General features: G+C 51.9%; 1 protein-coding gene across 1 annotated transcript in view; it reads right to left on the minus strand.

The window, feature by feature from the left end:
- ATP8B3 (ATPase phospholipid transporting 8B3) overlaps positions 1-19946 on the minus strand; it is a 39716-nt gene extending 19770 nt beyond the window's left edge. Inside the window, exons 1-12 of the mRNA XM_065422325.1 lie at positions 19892-19946; positions 18992-19083; positions 17678-17791; positions 14967-15065; positions 12926-12987; positions 12012-12084; positions 11815-11885; positions 8706-8788; positions 8298-8456; positions 6102-6190; positions 3353-3546; positions 1470-1698 (exon numbers count right to left, since the gene is read on the minus strand). Coding sequence (XP_065278397.1) covers positions 1470-1698; positions 3353-3546; positions 6102-6190; positions 8298-8456; positions 8706-8788; positions 11815-11885; positions 12012-12084; positions 12926-12987; positions 14967-15065; positions 17678-17791; positions 18992-19083; positions 19892-19946 — 1320 coding nt within the window. The remainder of the gene's footprint in view (positions 1-1469; positions 1699-3352; positions 3547-6101; positions 6191-8297; positions 8457-8705; positions 8789-11814; positions 11886-12011; positions 12085-12925; positions 12988-14966; positions 15066-17677; positions 17792-18991; positions 19084-19891) is intronic.
- Positions 19947-20497: the final 551 nt, after the last annotated feature.

Below are 20497 nucleotides of genomic sequence, written 5' to 3' on the forward strand. Positions count from 1 at the left end.
GGACACAACATTGGCCTTTTCAACAAAATGGAAATTTTCTTGTAGAGATTTCTGTTTCTGTTGAAATTTTGGGGGGGGGGAGGGGGAATTGGTCAAAAACCTGAAAACCAGTTTTCAAAAACCAGAACTAAAAAATTCAGGGTTTGCAGGGTTTCAATGACCCCTCCCTCAAAAAATTCTGTGAAAAAATTCATTTCCTCTCAAAACGTTTTGTGGGAAATAAGATACATTTCCAGCTCTACTCGGCTCCCAGTGGGTCTACTTCCTTTTCAATAAGCACTTTTGCCTACCACCTTCCCCACAGCCTGCCCTCAATCACCCAGGTACCACACGTCATGCCTCAGTTCATCTAGTGTCACCAGGCCAGCCGAAGGCTGCTGTGCCAGAACGGAGAGCAGCCAGTTGCTCCATACTGCCTGCTTTCCGGATGGGTCTGACAGGAAACGACCCCTGCTCCCCTCTCTCTGAGGGAGGTCCTGAGGTGGCTCCTAGGCAGAGCTTTGGGGCTTGGCCCTCTCTAGCGACTGTAGGCTGACAGACATTCCCCAGCCTCTCTCTTTAGGGGATTATAAAGAATGCTCGTTATTTATAATACATAACAATAATTTGTATTGTGGTAGCACCCAAAGGCCCCCGCCATGGATCAGGGTCCCATTGTGCTAGGCACGAGACAGAACAAAAAGCCAGTCCCTGCGCTGAAGACCTTACAATCCACATGTGAGATAAGTAGGGTGACCATATTTCCCAAAGGGAAAATAGGACACCATGTGGGGCTAGCCAGAGCGCCCTCACCTCCATGCGGGGCTGGGCCGAGTCGCTCACCCAAGCCACCCTCCACCCCCGTGTGGGGCTGGCCCAAGCCCTGACCCTCCCTTCGCCATGCAGGGGCTGGTATTGCCACTCCCTCCCCCGGCACGTTCCGCCGCACCCCGCTTTTTTGACAAAAGTGCCTTTGTCCCGTCGTTGGCAAGAGCAAACAGGAGAAATGCCCACTTTTGCCGAAAAAGTCGGGACAGCCAAGACAGGGCTTAAAAAAGGGTCTGTCCCGGCCAACATGGAACATATGGTCACCCTAAGCGCCAGGTGCACCACGCAGCCAGGAAGAGCATGAGCGAACAATGGGACAATACTGACCAGCATGAAAAGCAGCAGTCCCAGCAAACCAGCTGCCCAACAGCATCTGACATAACTGCATGCTGAAGTTCTACAGCACCTGCTACCTGAAGACCTCAACGCACCTTGCTAATATTAATGAACTGGATTAAATTATTTGCTATGGGTTGCACAGCAGGTCTGTAGCAGAATCATAGAATCATAGAATATCAGGGTTGGAAGGGACCTCAGGAGGTCATCTAGTCCAACCCCCTGCTCAAAGCAGGACCAATCCCCAGCAGAACAAGAAATAGAACCCAGGTGTCCTGCACCCCGCAACTATTCAAGGTCAGCCTCCCCCAAGAACCCATAGAAACCTGCTTCCACTCAGAGGTACCATAGATGATCCCGTTGATGCAACATTTCTTGAAGGTCATAATGTTCTGCGTTAAGGTGCCCGTCTTGTCCGAGAAGATGTACTCAATCTGGCCAAGCTGGTCATTGAGGCTGGTGCTCCTGGCTTTTGCTGGAGTGTCCTTTGCAGGGTAATACATCTCCAGGTCCCAGTCAATAAAATAGCTATTCACCATGTAGATGAATTCAAACCTAGGAGACCCGGGGGAAGGAGACACAAAACAGGCATGATCGTTATTTTAGCCACAGAGCTAGGGACGTTTGGGAATCGGACATCTCCCCCTTTCTCTTTGTCTTACAGCTCGGAGCCTGCTAGAATCCAAAATAATGCAGATCACTTAGGGTCAGAATTTCATGAGAGCTCAGCATTCTGGGTTGGGAGCAGGTTGGGTCCTAAGCTCTTTTGAAAATCTGCCCCTAATGGAAGGTGCTGAGTGCCAGAACATCTGTCCCTCAGCACCTTTGAAAATCTGGCCCTTAATGACCAATCTCAAACGTCTGACGGTTCAGGTAAGGACCCAAAAGGCTGGAAGCTGCTTCTGACGAATCGGACCTCTGGTGTCTTCCCAGCTGGGCTGAGAATCTCAAGTCATTGGGTGAGCAAGAGATTTCCAGTCATTCCTGCCTCTGGTCAGGACGGAAACAGAGATGTCCCAGAGATCTTCATCGCTCCTGCTTCCCAGGGGAGTGAATGTGCAAAGTAATGGGCAGAGGAGAAGGTTAAACTCTTCCAGACTCAGCGAAGGCTCGGATCAGGTTTAGAGGGGGAGGGAGAGTCTGCTCTCTCCTGTCCCTAGCCCTAACCAGCTATCACATTCCGTCCTCCCCACCCTTCAATCTAACATCCAGTTACCATACTGATGAGCACCGAGGGAGGCCCAGGCAAAGGAGTGGGAGCCAGGAGTGCTAATCCTGACTTGGTGCCTCAGGCAAGTCACTTCCCTCCTGCGTGCCTCAGTTTCCTCACTCTGTAAAGTGGGGTTAAGAACACTGACCTCACTGCGGCAGGGGAGGATTCAGTATCTAATTTCTGTAAAGTGCTTTGAACATCCACAGTGCTGCGCATTAACTGTATTTAGGCTCCCAGTTGTGTCCTCATCTGAATCATTTAGTGACCAAATATTATCTTCATCATCAAGCTATCGCCACCAGTCTAGCCATCACTCCAGACCACAACAGCCTCCTGTGCGCTTCTCTAGTGACGTTCATCTGAGGATCCCAAAGCACTTTACTAACATTAATGAATTTGAGCATCACAGCCTGTCCTCTGAGCTAGGTCAATATTACAGGGCCGCCCAGAGGATTCAGGGGGCCTGGGGTCTTCGGCGGTGGGGCGTCCCTGCCGCCGAATTGCCGCCGAAGACCCAGCACTTTGGCGGCGAGTCCCGGGGCGGAAGGACCCCCCACCGCGGGTCTTCGGGGCACTTCGGCGGCGGGTCCCGGAGTGGAAGGACCCCCCGCCGCCGAATTGCCACCGAAGACCCAGAGCGGAAGAAGCTCCGGGGGCCCGGAGCGAGTGAAGGACCCCACTCCAGGGGCCCCAAAAAACTCTCGTGGGGGCCCCTGCGGGGCCCCCGGCCTGGGACAAATTGCCCCACTTGCACCCCCTCCCCCCCCGGGCGGCCCTGCAATATTACCCCCTTCCACGGATAAGCAAATAGAAGAAGTGACTTGCTCAAGGTCACAACAGAGTAAAAAACAGAACCCAGGCATGCTGACTCCCAATCCCAGAGGCACCGATGTTCCCTGCTGCCCCAAATGACAGGCTGACCCAGGAGGGCAAAGGGGTAAAGTAAAAGACAGCGACTATTTCTAAGCAGCACAGAATCCGCTCTGAGGCTCTTACGTTATGTACATGGACATCGGTATGATGATGCTCAGAAGGATCATGAAGCCCCAGAAGGCGAAAAAGGCCTGCTCAGCAGGGCTTGTGCCGACATACAAAGCGGAGAGGTAGCTGTGCTCCGTGTGGAACTTCACGGCCCAGAATCCGGCGGCAAAGGCGAGACAGAGTGAGGTCATGACCAGCATCGCGAAGATCTGGGGGCAGGGGAAGAAATCCACATCTCAAGGCACTGTGCAGGATTCCACCAGGCTCTTGTCCGAGGGGGTTCCTGGGCCAAGCAGCACCGCCCAGGCTTCCAGAGAGGCAGGGTCAGGGCCCGTCTGCATTAGCCATTTTAGTAGCAGTGTAGATAATGGCTGCACTGGTGTGAAGCAGGGTACTTACACGGGTGCAGACAGGCCCTTCTTCGGTATAACCCATGGTGTAAATTTAAACCACTAGAGTTATCCTAGAGTCCTCAGCTGGTGTGTCTTGCTCGCATGCCCTGGTCATACATGGCCACATTTGATGTGAGGAAGGAATTTCCCCCCAGGTGGTGAGCTTGGGGGGGTTTCACTTTCCTCTGCAGCCGGGAGTGTGGAGCAGCTTTTGGGATCATCTGGGCATCTGTCACCTAATCAATTCCCTGCCATTGCAGAGCCTTGGGCATGGGTGGCACCTTGGTCTCTCCTGTGCTCGCCGTGTGACACAGTTGAGTCTCCTGGGGACTGACATGCTTTAGTCTAACTAAAGTCTTTGGGCTCAGTGCACGGGTTTCCGGGTGAAAATTAACTACGCAGGGAGCTCAGACTAGAAGATGGATGAAACCATGGATCCTGGTATAACCTTTGTGTGGACACTCTTATTCTGGGCCTTTTTTCAGGTTACTGTATGTCACTTGGGAAGGGGTTTAGAACTAAACCCAAAAGAGCCACTCTTATACCGGAATAAGAGTGTCCACACGACGGAGGTTTATACCAGCATAACTAGATCTGGATAACTGGTCAAACATTCCCATGTGGACAAGACCTTCGACATAGAGCCCGAGTTCTCAAGCTCTGCCCTGGTGGGGGGCCATATTTTATTTAGATGGAAAGCTCTTGGGGGAAGAGACTGTGTCATTTTGTTCTGTGTCTGTACAGCGCCTAGCACACTGGGGCTCTGGTTCATGAGTGGGCTCCTCGGTGCCACCGGAATACAAATTAATAATAATGACACATAACACAGTCAATAATAATAATATAGATACATCTCATGGGCACCTCCCTTCCCGGTTGTTACGGCTTAGACCCACCCCTGCCCATCCCTAGCCACATAACATCCCCGCAGCAGCAGGTGCAGCCAGTGCTTATATGGCAAAGCACCGGTAGGAAAGTATTTAATGCACCTTTCGTTTCTCTCAATGCACCTGGCAAGCGGGAGGAGGAGCTAGCGCCACATGACCATCCACAGACCACCCCCCGCAAAGGGCCACAGAGCATCACGTGGGAGCCACCGACAGAGGATGGAAGAACAAAGCCAACGAGGCAGCGTAGCTAGAATGGGTAACTGAGAGTGCTGCCTTTAAATAGAGACTTCAGGGCAGACGGGATGGTCTTGTGGTTAGGGCAATGGCTCTGGGGAGCTGGGTTTTGTCCCGTTCCCCCCGAAACCTTGGGGACAAGTCACTTCCTCGCTCTCTGTGTGGGGAAGCCTAATTCGTTCCCATTTCTAATGTACGATGGTGATGAACACCACAGATGGTACTATAAATAGCCGTGGACCGTGTTATCTCCGAGATAAACACAATACAAGGCCCCAGGGGTAGCTGGTATCTAACCAGGGAATAGTTGCCGTTCCTAGTGTTGATGTAAATAGGCCTGATGGGTCATTTGGTTGGAAAGTTACAAACACCCGAAAGCAGGAGCTTAGAAAGCCACGACTAGCTCATGTGTAGCTATCAACATAGCATCATGGTCCTACCACCACGTTCACCCATCTGCCTGCTGGTCCCTCTGGAAACATATGTGGCCATGGTTCTTCAAGACAGCAGGACAAGAATCAGTCTTTAAATTAGAATCTACAGACAGAGGATCTTTGCTCTCCAAGCCAGATCCTCAGCTAGTGGACACTGGCACAGCTCTACAGGAAAGCTACGGTCAATTTCCACCAGCTGAGAATCTGGCCCCCTTGACTTCAATGGAGCGAGGTTGATTTATACTTGCTTAAGACCTGGTATTATTTAATTTAAACTGCAGCGCTGGGGAAAGGGGCTGGTCTCTTTGCTATCAGCGTGGATGGGCAGAGCCCACCAGGACAAGGACAGGCCTGGCCGCACAGGGGAGGGGCCATGGGGAAAGTACCACTTTGACAGCTGCCAAGAACGAAAAGCCATGCAAGTGTCCGAGCTGCACTAACTGCTGTGTGAGAGGCACTAGCTTTAGAGGAGAGGGGCGTTCTGCCTCTGGCTTCGGTCCCTCTGCTGAAACTGCCAGCAAGCAACGTTACTCTAGTTGTGATGCTGCCTTGATTGACACTGACATCCAGTCACTAGGAACCGGACTGAGAAGCACCCAACTCATCTCCCCCCGCAGCTTTCAGATGGCAATGACCCGACCTGGGTCTGAACTGTCCCCCCCAACCCACCAGATAAAACGCTCCCAACTCCAGTCCCACACCTGCCTTCCACTCCATGCTGAACCAGAGACAGAGCCACACCTCTGGGGAGTGAGCGGTCAGGCAGCGCCGGCTCAGCTGGACAGCCCATTTCTGGTGGAAGGGATGCACTTACTAAGATCACCAGTCTGTCCATCAAGCGGTCCAGCTTGGTTTTCTTCATCTTGATCTTCCCGCAGTTTTTCATAATTTTGGAATCCAATCCTGGACAAGACACGTTTTAGAAAGGAAAATAAAAAAACACATGGCCCTGGCAATTGTTTGGCCTGCTGGCTGCATCACACCCACTTTGCTCTCCTGACTGGGGAGAAAAGTCTCCCACATGCCCCATGATGTAGGTGTCATGACACGGTGATAGGAACTCATTCCAGGGAAGCCCGTTCCACCATCCCACGGCGTGGTCTAGTGATTAGACCAGGGGCCTCCTAAGTTCCACTCCCAGCTCTGCCACTGACCTACTGTGTGATCTTGAGCAATTCAATTCACCTTTGTGGCTCGGTTTCCCCATCTATAAACTGGGTATAATTCCGTGTAGCCCTTCATACAGTCATTGGAGAGCTCCACGTGCAGGAACTCTAGAAGTGTTACTTGCACGTGGATGGCCGACCTTTGCGATTCAAGCGCTGCAGAGGCAACTTGCCAGGAGCATACATGTAATTTATTCCTTCGTTGCTGCCAGAATGGTGCAAAGGGGCCTTCATGTAAACGAGGTATCGGCGGCATTTCTAGTGCGCCCATCCCAATGGCATTGCTTAGATAAACAGAAATCGCCTGCTGTCCGACGTCGCAAGCACTAGAGGCACCTGCCACTGATCAGAACTGTTCTCACCCCGAAGTTAGCAAAGAGCTACAGAGTTGGAAACCTCAGGCCATATGAAGCCCTCAAATCCCACCTTGGGTATCTGTGACATCCGGGGACAGTGGCAGGAGCATTAACAAGACCAGGTGTCGCCTCATCCTCTGCCCTTAGGGTAGGGATTCAATGAGCTCTCCAAAAGGCTGAAGACCCTTTACAGAGTCGGGCCAGAGGGACTGTTCTGTCCTCTAGTCCGATCTCCTTGATAACACAGGCCATAGAATTCCGATCTGTAATTTCTGCACCAAGCCCATATCTTGGGTTGAGCTACAGCCTATTTTTGGAAAGACGCCCCGTCTTGCTTTAAAGACTTTGTCGTGGAGACTCCAGAGCATCCCATGGTAAGCAGGCCCAATGGTTAATTACACTCACATAAAAATGTGCCTTATTTCTAGCCCGAATTGATTTCACGCCAGCTACCAGCCACGGGATCTTGTTATGCCTTTGTCTGCTAGACAAAAGCAGCCCTCTACGGTCAGAAATCTTCTCTTGTAGGTACCTATAGACCAGGATCAAGTCACCGCTTAACCTGCTCTATGACAAACAGATTGAGTTTCCTAAGTCCTTCACTGCAAGGGAAAATCTGAAGGGTGCCTGAGAATGTGAATCTAAACAGTGAATCTGCAGGTGTTTGTTCGCATGACCAACCACGCTACTCAAATGAGTCAGAACAGCACCTGCAATTACTCTTGTTCCGAGAACTATCCACCGCCCTGCGGCAGAACATGAGCTAGGCATCGGGAAGGAATACCCAACAGACCTGGATAATATTGTGCAATGGTCTGGCAACTCCTAGGCATGTGTGGACATCATACATGGGGTGAGCTGTGAACTGGGCTGCGATAGTGCTGACGCCGTGCGAAAAGGAAGTTTTACTGATGGGTTAAACCCAGAGGCTATGCTGTACCTGGGGCTGACCATTGGTTCAGCAAGTCCAGCATCCCCTCCCCTCCCGCCAGCAGTGGCCTATTCTTGAGGCTTCACAGGAAGGCAACCCATCCCCCAACACCATGGTGCACCTGGCCAATTACACCTCATGCACATGGGAGAGAACCAGGCCTCCCGCCGCGGCCATCCAGTGAGCAGCTTAGCCTACCCTTTGGCTGGCGGCCTGCTTCCCACTGGGCCCGTCTCCATACTCAGGTATATGGACCAGCTTCCGCAGGGATGGGATAAGGCAGGTGAAGGCTGGCTGAGGGGCATGGCTCTGTCCCACACTGCTCACCAGCAGCAACCCCACATGTCCATTTGGCCCACCGGGACAGATCCTCCTCTGGCATAAATCAGCAAAGCTCCCATTAACTTCAAGGGAGCTCTGCTGAATTGATTTCAATGCGCTACGGCTGATTTTCCCCAGCTGGGGATCTGGCCCCTTGTGTCTCTTTGCCTTTTTGCCCCTGCTTCCTCCTGGGGCTGGGCAGGGTGGGGGCGGGGCGGGGGGCCGCTGGCACTCACCCGCATAGATAACGAGGCCGTAGCAGGTCTCGGTGTTGCGTATCCTGCAGCCTCGGAGCAAGATCTTCTCACTGTCCAGCGAGTACTTCTCACCCCTCCACTCCAGAGTGCCGATGAAACTGTGCATGCGGCTGTTGGGCTCCTCGCAGGTCACTTTCCCTGGGACGCCAACAGCAAGGAGGGTCTGAATCACTCCTTGGCTTTCTGGGGAGCGACTAAAGAGAGGGGTCCCTCCTCCCATCCCTCACCCCCTTCCGCCTGAGCGGGGGAAATGACACAGCTTCTGTGGAAGAAACTCAGACCAGGGAGATTTTGGCAGGGTAATTAAATACATATCCCTGTTGCTCCGGGTTTAGACTGGAGCCGGCGAGGCGAACGAAACGCGCCTTGCTCTTGCCGGGCACTCACCGTCAAAGGCAGCCATGCTTGCCTCGCTCACCAGCTCCTGGTGCGTGGCCAGAAGGGCCTGTCTGAACTTCAGGTTGGTTTCCCTGAAAACAAGAACAGGTCTGAAAACAATCGGAAGGAAAAGCCACAAAGCGGGGGAGGTGGTGGTCGCTCCCCTAGTGCCATGGCTCTCGATCTTTCCAGATTACTGTACCCCCAAGATTCACCTCATTTAAAAACGACTTGCTTCCAAAATTAGACATGAACGTACAAAAGTGTCACAGCGCGCTAGTACTGAGAAATCGCTCACTTCCTCGTTTCTACCTTATAATTATAAAATAAATCAATTGGAATACGAATGTTGTACTTACAGTCCGGTGGATAGTCCATAGAGCAGTATAAACAAGCCAGTGCCTGTAGGAAGTTTTAATTTGTACTGACTTCGCTAGTGCTTTTTATGTAGCCTGTTGTAAAATTAGGCAAATCTCTAGATGAGTTGATGGACCCCCAGGAAGAGCTCTGCCTACTCCCAGGGGTGTGTGTACCCCTGATTGAGAACCACTGACCTGTTGTCCCCAAGGGTTGGAGAAACGTGGGCTGAGAGGGGTACTATTAATTATTACGATTTATGTGCATTACGGTAGCACCTAGCTGCCCCGGTTGAGTTCAGGGCCCCGTTGTGCTGGGTGTTGCTTATACACGTAGTAAGAGACAATCCCTGCCCTGAAGAACTTACACTCTAAATACACCAGACAGACAGAGAGGGGGAGAGCAAGGATCGTTATCCCCATTTTATAGATGGGGAACTGAGGCCCAGTGAGGTGACATGATTTGCCCAAGGTCAGGCAGGGAGTCTGGGCAGAGCGGGAGATTTCACCCAGCTCTGCAGAGTCCCAGGCCAGTGCCTTAACCACCAGATCATCCTCTTTTGGCCCCTGTAATTATTGGGGTTATTCTGTACCCCAAACCCCTAGGTCCTAGGAGCGTGCCAGGTGCATGCACCTCAGAGGCAAGGCCTGCAGGTGCTTCAGCAGCGAGGCCTTGTGGGCGCTAGCCCCGGTGGGTCCCAGTAACCGCTCAGACACAGGGCTGAAGGGCAGGTTGTCACTGGGGCTGGCAGGACGGGGAAGGTTGCAGAGACCCTTGGTACAGAAGCTTACACAGTTAGTCACATTGAGCAACAGCGGTTCCTGTTCGGGCCCCAGACAGTCCCATCGAGGGTCAGGACTGGTCAGCCCTAGGGCCCAGGGCACCACTCCAGTCCAGTCTCTAGTCCTGCAAACAGGCATTTGCAGGTTTCCAAGCCAAGCTCAGTTTGTGTCTCTCGTTGGGGCCCCTCCGCCCTGGCTCCCTGCCAGCCGTTGCTGCTCCCACAGAAGTCCCACACAGGCCTGCACCCACCTGTGACGTCCGGCAGTCACAGCCGGTTCCTCATAGAACCATAGGACTGGAAGGGACCCCGAGAGGTCGGCTAGTCCAGTCCCCTGCACTCACGGCAGGACTCAGTATTACCTAGACCATCCATGACAGGTGTTTGTCCAACCTGCTCTTAAAAATCCCCAATGATGGAGATTCCACAACCTCCCTTGGCAATTTATTCCAGTGCTTCACCACCCTGACAGTTAGGAAGTTTTTCCTAATGTCCAACCTAAATCTTCCTTGCTGCAGTTTAAGCCCATTGCTTCTTGTCCTGTCCTCAGAAGTTAAGAAGAACCATTTTTCTCCCTCCTCCTTGTAACAACCTTTTATGTACTTAAAAACTGTTATCATGTCCCCTCTCAGTCTTCTCTTCTCCAGACTAAACAAACGCAGTTTTTTCAATCTTCCCTCATAGGTCATGTTTTCTAGACATTTAATCATTTTTGTTGCTCTTCTCTGGACTTTCTCCAATTTCTCCACATCTTTCCTGAAATGTGGCGCCCAGAACTGGACACAATACTCCAGTTGAGGCCTAATCAGCACGGAGTAGAGCGGAAGAATTACTTCTCGTGTCTTGCTTACAACACTCCTGCTAATACATCCCAGAATGATGTTTGCTTTTTTTGCAACAGCGTTACACTGTTGACTCATATTTAGCTTGTGGGCCACTGTGACCCCCAGATCCCTTTCCGCAGTACTCCTTCCTAGGCAGTCATTTCCCATTCTGTATGTGTGTAACTGATTGTTCCTTCCCAAGTGGAGTACTTTGTCCTTATTGAATTTCATCCTATTTACTTCAGACCATTTCTCCAGTTTGTCCAGATCATTTTGAATTTTAATCCTATCCTCCAAAGCACTTGCAACCCCTCCCAGCTTTGGTATCAGAGTGGACTCTCTATGCCATTATCTAAATCACTGATGAAGATATTGAACAGAACCGGACCCAGAACCGATCCCTGCGGGACCCCACTCGTTATGCCCTTCCAGCATGAGTGTGAACCACTGATAACTACTCTCTGGGAACGATTTTCCAACCAGTTTTGCACCCACCTTATAGTAGCTCCATCTAGGTTGTATTTCCCTAGTTGGTTTATGAGAACGTCATGCGAGACAGGATCAAAAGCCTTACTAAAGTCAAGATATACCACATCTACTACTCCCCCACCTATCCACAAGGCTTGTTACCCTGTCTAAGAAAGCTATCAGGTTGGTTTGACATGATTTGTTCTTGACAAATCCATGCTGACTGCGGCCCTGCACACGGTTCCTAGAGCTTCTCCCCAGCCCCCTGCTGCCGTGTGGCTCCTGCTCCCCAAACCGAGCCCAGCCTGGCTCAGGACCGTTCCTCTTACCCGGTCAGGGGAATGGAAGTGCAAAGGGGATGGGGCTGGTAGGATATATGGTCCCTGCTTAGCCAGGAAAAAGGGGGTGTACAGAGGGGGCTGACGGGAATTGTAGTCCCCTGCTTTGCAGATGCAACAGATCCCAGTTTTTGAATTTCGGGTGTCCCATTTCAGAATCCCTTGGGGCCTGGTTTTTGAAGGTGCTGAGCGTCCACCACACCGCTGCCAGGCACCCAGCACCTCTGAAACCCAGGCGCAAGGTGTCTCCAGCTGGGCTCCCAAATATGGAGGCCTCAGAACGTTGGCTGTGGTGTCTCTGGTCCCCAGCCGGTGGCTGTGGTCTCCCCACAGTCTCTCCCACTCCTTACCCGTCGATATCCGCTGTCTCCACGTAGCACAGGCTGCTGGGCTCTGAGCTGGACAGCAGGAGCAGGTCGGCCTTTAAAAGCAAGCAAAAGAGAAAAGGCCTCAGAGAGACTTTCCTAATGAGGCCCCCCTCATCCCCGCTCCCCAGCGTACGGCCTCGGAGCGAGGGGCCCGGCCCGCCACGAGGGGCCTGACTCACCGGGACGAAGCTGTCCTTGCGCAGGCAGACGATGTCGCCGACACAGATGTCCCGCCATTTCTTCCAGCTAAAGCTGCAAGAGAAAAACAAGCCGCTTAGGAGGCCAGCACGGCTGAGATGTGCTGAGCTGACGGCCCTGGAGACCTCTCTCCACAGGGCAGCCCGGGGAAGCAGCAGCAGGGCAAGTTTCACTCCCACCTCCCCAGCCCCTGCGCCTCGACCCTGACCTCCAGGACGAGAGGGGACTTCAGTCTCCGTGGCCCATCCAATCCTTAGCTGCTCCGCTAAGCCTGCCAATGTGAAGACCAGCTGGGCGGGTGGTTTCGTGACATGGGAACCGGCATGAGACCCACCCATGCCTAGCAGGTGGGCCACCTAGCAGCCATCGATGGCAGTGACTTTCGGCCATTAGTGACCTGGGCTCAGATGGGACGTTTCAGTCCCTTCTACACCCTTCCGCCTCCTGAGAAGAGCAACTTCAAGCCGGGGTGTCACTCTGCAGAGCCCCCTTGAGGAGTCCTATGGGCCAGAAGTGGCAGAAACTCTCTGGGTGCCCTTCCAAGGAAAGGAAACTCCTTTAGGACAGGCGGAGGTGTCACGTGGAACCAGGGCCACCTGGATCCCCATCCCAGCTGGGACTGGGATGTGTTAATCCCAAGGATGGAGTAAATGAGGCCTGCCCCAGGTTGTGGGAAGGTATGCCTCTGTGGGGCAGTCTGGGGGTGATGACACATCACAGCCACTTCTCTGAGCACAGCTGGTAAATTGGGAGAACCCTATGAGCTCAGACAATGGCACAGAGCCACCACCACCCCTCCCCCCGCTTCTTCAAACACACGGTGGAGGAGAACATGACTGTAGACAGTGAGTTTTATCCTGTAGCTCGCAGCTGGACATTTCTCAAGGCCCCTAACCTTTTCCCAACCAAGATTTCGCAGGGCCTGCTGTTGATCATCCAGTCGCTCCGGTGTCGGGCCTGCAAAAATAGGAGAAAAGACAGGGACAGGCCATGTCTGGCTCCCCCGTTCACCGGGGCTGCAAGAAAACATCCCTGTTAGCACCAGGCTCTGTCCGGGAGTTCCAGTCTCAGAGCGAGGAGATCTGCCCTTTCCAGGTGTGATACTGGCAGGCTCTTTCCCAGGCTGCAGGCAATAGCTAAGAACTGACTAATTCATAGTTGGAGGCATGACCAGTTCGCTTATGTTGCGCAAAATAGGTGTTAATCCTTTGAGACTGGATTTACTAGTGTTACAACTCTAGTGCATGTTTGTAAATTGCTGTATGCATTAATCTTATTTGCAATGTCTGTATTCCAGGCGATAAGGAAATATGTAAGTTTTGCTTTATAACTTCGAAAATGTTTACTCTAAACTTGTGAACCCGGATGGGAAGAGTGTTTACCTCCACCCCTACCCTGGTGGCCAGAAGAACTATCAAAATCAGATGATCCATCAAGGAACATCGCAATACAAAGGCCTGGTGAATGGCTCTATCGCCCCTTGGAAAGGCAACGTCCAAGGAAACTCATCCTACGGACTTGGAGGCTGAATGAAGGAAATAAAACAAAGACACATGAAAACTTCCCATCTCTTTGCTGTTTTTACTCTGACGGGGCCAGAGACACCAAACTGAAGCCAGGGGTTACCCTTGGGTCCACCCTGAAAGACACTTTGAAGTGACAGATCACTACAATTCTGTCACTCTTAGGATTTATTGCAACTCAGTTGTGTGTCTGTCTGCTTGCTTTAGCCTGGAAACAACTCTCTTAGTTCTCTTTCCTAGTTAATAAACCTTTAGATAGTTTATTACAGGTTTGGCTACAGGCGTTGTCTTTGGTGTGAGATCTAGGGAACCAGCTGAGCTGGAGTAAGTGACTGGTCTCTTGGGCCTGGAAGCAACCTGAATATTGTGTGATTTTTGGTGTAAGTGACCATTTATCACCAAGTCCAGTTTCCCTGATAGGCTGGAGAGTCTAAGGCAGTGGTTCTCAACCTGCAGCCCGCATGTGGCCCAATTAGCACAGAGCTGCAGCCCAGCGATGTGCTAAAAACTGCAGAGCCCGCGTGGTGGTGGCCAGGCTGCCTGGCCGCCCAACCCGGTGGGGTCCGGAGCCCTGGCTGCCCAATGCCCGGCACGAAATGGCAGGGTTGAGGCTGCCAGGCTGCCCTGCCCTTCCCTGCCCTGTGTGGCAGGGTCCGGGCTTCCGGGGCTGCCCTGCCCTGCAGGGCAGGATTCGGGCTTCCGGGGCTGTGCTGCCTTGCCGCGCAGCGGGGTCCGCTCCTGGCCCCACTCTGTGGAGGGGTCTCTGGGCAGGGGTTTGGGCCCTGGGCATAGGGGTCTGTAGGGGGCAGGGTTTGGGAGCGGGGGGGGTGCTGTGGTTCTCCACCTGCGGCCCAAGGAATACATTGCGGCCCACAATGATAAATAGGTTGAGACCCACTGGTCTAAAGGAACTGCCTGCGACTCCATGGTCAGACTGTGATAGCGATCCAGGAGTTCACATTTGGTTCTGGGTGGGTAAAATCTAATTATAGGGGTGCCTGCCCTGACGTAGGCACGCACGGGCGCGAGTCCGTCCACGCAGCATGACACAAGGCATGCCCAGTGGGTCTGAACGTGGGGAGTAGAGGGGCGGTCAATATGTCTGTGGATCTAAGAGGAAGCCTGTCCATTGGCTGGGACCCCAAAGAGCAGGGGAGGGGAGTGGGTCAATCATGGAGAGGCCAGACCAGGGGAAGGGGCCAGTTACTCATCCCCGCTCCAAAGGGAGGATGGTAGATAGCCACAGCCCCTTGCCTCCATGAAGGCATTGTGGATACATGCTGGGTGCTGAGGCCTAAAGATACAGGGAGTGCCAGGCTGCTTTTCAGCTCAGTCCCGGGCTCTCCAGCAAGCCACATCATGCACCGGGCCCCTTCGTGGATTTCCAGCCCTGTGAACTGATGGGGTACTCACAATGTCATCAATCAGGTCCCGGAGGCCTCTGAGGAGGAGGAGGCAGCTCAGGGGCAGCAGCAGGGTGAACCAGGGCAGGGTGGAGATTTCAGGAACGGTCTGAAATGGGAGGCGAGAGAGCAGAGGAGCATCACATTACTAGGGGAGGGTGTGGGACCAGACACAGCCTTCACCCCCCACCCTGAAGCACTGACCCTTTCTTGAGGGTTGGAAGAGTTGGGGTAACTTTCCCACTCTTTCTACGGGAGCATCTGAATGTCCTGGTTCCGCCTGGGACCAGGCTAGGAAAAGGAAATCAAACCAGCGGCTCTGTCCCCAGGCAGAAATTGCTCCAGTTTAACTTCAATCTCTTTTTAAACACCGGCACAGAGGCTCTTGTTTTGGTTTACAAGCAGCTTATTTCAGTTTAGCTTAAAGATCTTCCTAATCAACTCAAGCGAAACCACACTAAGGACTTGTCTACATGGAGTGTGACGCTGGTAAGTGGCAACTGCCAGCTCTGGCCAAGGCCTAGGCATCCGCTGAGAACTGACAAACTCACACCTGCAAGCCAGGCCAGTTCATTTGCATGTTAGTAAAGTACAAAGTAAATGTGAAATGTACAAAAATGTGTTTAGTGTTTAAACTCCATGAAGAACTGGTGGGATGTTGCAGGCATTGTTTTACCTTATCTGTCCCCTGTTATAATGTAAGAGCAAGCATCTGCATTACATATACCCCAGTAATTAAATAACTCGTCAAACAGAGAGGAGCCTTGTGTAATGCAAATGAAGAACTTTAACAGGAGAGTGTTAATTCCTGCACACTGAAAGCGAGTGGTCATTGTGTGTCAAATCAAAGATCAAAGTCTCTAAGTACATTCCTCTTTTCCTGCCATGAAGGAAGAAGCCACGTGGGGACTGTCCTGACAGCTTGGTTTCTGCCAGAAGCTATAAATATGGACCCAAGGAAAAATTCTTCATCTCCTGGCTGTGTGGATTCTAACAGGGCAGAAAACTGAAGAAGGAGGCAGAGATCCCCCAAGTTATTCTGGGTAGCCCTGAAAGACTTTTGGGAAACTGGAAGAACACTACGCCTCTGCTAGCTTTTGCAATTATAGAGTATGACTCACCTGTACATATATATTTTTACCTGCGTTAATCTCTCATTAACTCTCATTTCTTTTGCTTAGCTAATAAACCTTTAGTTAGTTTACTATAGGATTGTCTTTGGTGTGAGATCTGGGATGCAGATCGCCCTGGCTGAGTGTTGGTCTCTTGGGACTGGGTGTTACCTGATTATTTTGTAATTGTTGGTGTAAGTGACCATTTCTCACATAGTCCAGCTTGCCTGGGTGGCAAGGTAGCCTGAAGCGTCTACAGGGACTGTCTGTGACTCCATTATAAGAATATTGTAGTACTTTGGGAGTTCACATTTGGTACAGGGTTGGTGAAATCTAATTATAGAACATATGACCAGTCTGGGGTGCTGGCCCTGCTTTTTGACAGTCTGCTCGAAGGTCGGCCCTCACGCTTGTGAGCCACTCCAGACAGGGTGACATGGGGAAATTGACCAGAATAGTTATTGCAGAACAAAATATTCCACAATAGCTAGAACAGCTAGTGCAGAATAGGTGCTACAGAATAAGCTATTCTGGTCAATATCCCCCCCGTCGATATGTTAAACCAAAGCTGAGTTAAACCAAAATAAGAGCTTGCCTAAACAACTGAAATAACGGTATCTTCTCCTAGCTTTATGTCAATTAAGCCAGTTATTTCAAAATGGAACACTCCTGTGGTGAAACGAGAGAGCCCCCACATAGCCTGACACTGAAATAACTAAGGGGATGAATTAAAACCCATATGGTTATTTTGGTTCCCATGTGGCCAATCCCTAAGAGCATCCGCATGGCCTTTTGCGCCAGTTTAGCTAAATCGGTTTAAAACAGGGATTCTCAAACTGGGGGTCAGGACCCCTCAGGGGGTCACGAGATTATTACATGGGGGGTCGCGAGCTGTCAGCCTCCACCCCAAACCCCGCTTTGCTGCCAGCATTTATAATGGTGTTAAATATATAAAAAAGTGTTTTTAATGTATAAGGGGGGTCTCACTCATAGGCTTGGTATGTGAAAGGGGTCACCAGTACAAAAGTCTGAGAACCCCTGGTTTAAAATCTGGTATAGCTCTGCGTGTAGACAAGGCCAAAGAGAAGAAGCTTTGATCTAACGACTTTCAAGGGAGTTGGCTCCTAACTCGCATAGGAACGTTTGAAAATCCCATCCTTAGTGATTAAAGGACTGGAAGCCAGGACTCCTGGGTTCTGTGCCCAGCAGCTTGCTGTGTGACCTTGGGCGAGTCTCTGCAGCTAATATCCTTCATGGGGGCAGTGTGAGGACTGGAGGGTATTATGTGATCCTTCCATGAAAGCTGCTAGAGAAACATGGTCTTCTTAAATTATCCAATGGATCATCCGAAATCCCCATAAAACAGAGAGAGGGAGACTGCTCCAGCCCGAACGGAGGCCAAGAGAGGTGAAGGGACTTGCCCCAGATCACGCAGCGATCCTGCAGCAGAGTTGGGGTTAGAACTCAGAAGTCCTAACTCACAGTCCCGAGCTCCAAGCCCTAGGCACAGCTCCTTCTTTAGACAGTGTCTCTCTCCCCTCTGTGCCCATCTCAGGGCACTGGCTTGGCAGGCCCAGCAGTCTCCCCCTGACCTCCAGCGAGATCTCACCTGTAAGAGGATGACGAAGAGGAAGTAGAGGTTGGCCAGGCGATGGAACTGCTCATAGAGGTTGAGCGGCAAGAAGGTCATGACGTTGTATTTGGCTGTCTTGATGGCGTTATCCTGGAAGGAGCATTTTAAAGACTGACATGGCTGGGCTTTCTCCGGACGCAGCAAGAGCTGGGCTGAGCAGGGCTTCCTGCCAGCCACTGGGATCTCACGGGGCACAGGACATCCCCTTCTTCCCAGGTTAAATTCCAGATTCACTCTGCAGTGGGGCTGCTGGGCCTAGAAAGTGCCAGGGATCTACACCGAGGGAGGGGGGTATATGGTGGAAGCAGCGTTCCTTCCCCCCACACCCACTCCTCCACCTCAGGCTCAGCAACCCTGTGTCATCTTTTACGCCAATACAAAGCACTACCAAGTCAGAGTGGAAGCATTCAACCTCCACTTTACATTCAGTGAATGACTGCCCAAGGTGTAAGGCAACTGAGAATCAGGCCCTTAATCTTCATGGCCCAGTTCCTCGCATGTATTTAGGTGCCTAACTCCCTTTGAAATCAATAGAAGTCAGGAGCCTAAATACCTTTGAGCATCTGGGTCTGTCAGCTCATCTCCCGGTCTCACTCTGGGTGGGTCGAGCCAGCTGGCAGTGTGGCTGACACCAGGGATCTCCAGAGCTAAAGGCAGAAGCTGCTCCAGCTTGAGCTAAAGAGCCGAGTCTAGCAGCAGACTCGTATCCTCAGTGGACCAGGCCCGGCGGGGAGCCTTGGGTTACACACCCCATCCTACCCTTTCTTATCCCCTCTCTCACATGCAGGCTTTTCCATTTTACCTCTGCTGCCAGGTCCCACGGTAACAGATCCTACCCAGTCACCACACAAAACACACACCTCTGAAGAAGCAGGACGAGAACCCTGCTCCAAAAAAACCCGCCAGTGGCTTCTACCACTTGAGCTAAGGGAGCCTTCCGTTAACAGGGAGCATCATCCGGTCCCTTACGCTCTCTAAGGACCAGCCACTACAGGTCATGGCTCCCTCAAGCACACAAAGCCACGACTCCCTTCTAGGAGAAATCTCAATGGCCCAACACGCTGCTCTGGACCGTGACTGGCGAACAATGCAGCAATTGTACGGAAGGCCAGCCCCACCCTCCTCATGTTGAATGAGGCACTTGCAGAAAAGGCGCTTCCAGTCAGCCGCTCTGGAGATCTGTCTGCTCACGCCCTGCCCACGGCCAAGGGGCTTGCACTGCCAGCTGGGAAATCAGCGGAGACGCTAGTGGCCATAAAATAAGCACAGGCTTGAAGCAAGGTGACTCACCTCATATTTTTTCCTCGTCAGGCAGAAGGCAACTCTCTTCTTGAACTGTTGGTGATAGGCTCGGTCGTTGGCCTTCACCTCCCAGGTGAAATCTGGAAAAGCAGCCAAACGCTGAGCCATTAGCCAATCTCTGGGCAACAGTCTCTGGCCCGTGGGGAAACGAGGCAGAACCAGGACAGATGACAGCACCATAAGGCCCACAAGGAGCTCCGAGTACTGCTTGCTGCTGGCATGATTGGCTTTCCCCGAGGAGGACCTTGGGACCCACTGGGATTGGGATCCCACAGGCCTGATTAGAAGTGGCCTTTGGGGCAACTGGAGCAGAGCGAGAGTCCATTCCAGCTCCAGCCCCGGTGTTTTTTTCTTTGCTCCTCACTAAGCACTAGATTGTGCCCAGCCCGGTGTAGAGACTGCCAGGGGACAGAGAGCACCGGAAGCCTTCCCCTGCCACTCACTCCGGCTCCGGAGCCTGTTGCAAGCTCGGCTCTTGGATTTCTGGTGCCTGAGGACTGAGGGGCTGGAGTCCGCTGGGGAAAATCAAGCCGAGCAGAGCTGGCATGGGGTGGGCAGTCCTGCCTTTCCAAGGGGGCAGGAAGGGCCTGTCTCAGCCATTTTCCCTCAGGAACAATCCCAGGGCAAAGGTGGTGATTTAATGGCACAACCGAAGCCTTGGTGAATGAACAGTCCCCCAGCCAAAATCATTTAAATAGATCCTACGATATCTTTTTTTAGTACCAGGGTATAGCTACTGCTAAGTTGGGACATTCTTAGCCAAGGTTCCTAACTCTCCCACTTACTATGGCTCCCTACACGCCATACTCGGCCCCCCCAGCTCAGGTTCTCCATTCCCAATCCGCTCTCCCAATGCCAAACAATCCAGCCATGCCATCTTGCACTGACCTAACTGCTTCTTACTCCCATTCAGGTAGCTCTCGAGTGACTCCTGGTTAGTCATGCTGCCAGAATCTAGAAAACAAAGGAACCAAACATCTTTACAATAATGAACAATAATCGTAGCAAGGTTTTATAGTTCTACGGCTCTTTTCCTTTCATGGGATGGCAATACACTTTAACCGTGCTGCCTTGGTTCTTTAAGCTCTCTGGGGCAGATATCCCAGAATGCAATACCATTCCACAGTGGAGTAATTTCCTCCTGACCCCAGACGGTGATGAGCTTCTGCCCTGAAGCCTCATATTGGCTAGATTTTATTACCCCAGCAGGTGTAAATACACGTTATCCACCCTGACATCCAATTCTCCTTAATTAACTCCTTGTCTCAGTTAATATTCCACAGCAGGTTGATTATGTATTGCATAAAGAAGTATTTTCTTTCCATCTGTTTTAAAGGCGTACCTTTTCATTGCAATGAGGGCCAGCAATCCCATTTGTTACACTACATTCTTCCATCACATTTCCTATTAATCTCCTTTCTGCACAAAACAGTCACAGTCCCAAACGCTCTGCTGGCTTAAGCTGATGTCAGTCCAGCTGGGTTGAAACCACTT

The sequence above is a fragment of the Emys orbicularis genome, chromosome 24 (assembly GCF_028017835.1).
Source record: "Emys orbicularis isolate rEmyOrb1 chromosome 24, rEmyOrb1.hap1, whole genome shotgun sequence".
NCBI classification, from domain to species: Eukaryota; Metazoa; Chordata; order Testudines; family Emydidae; genus Emys; species Emys orbicularis.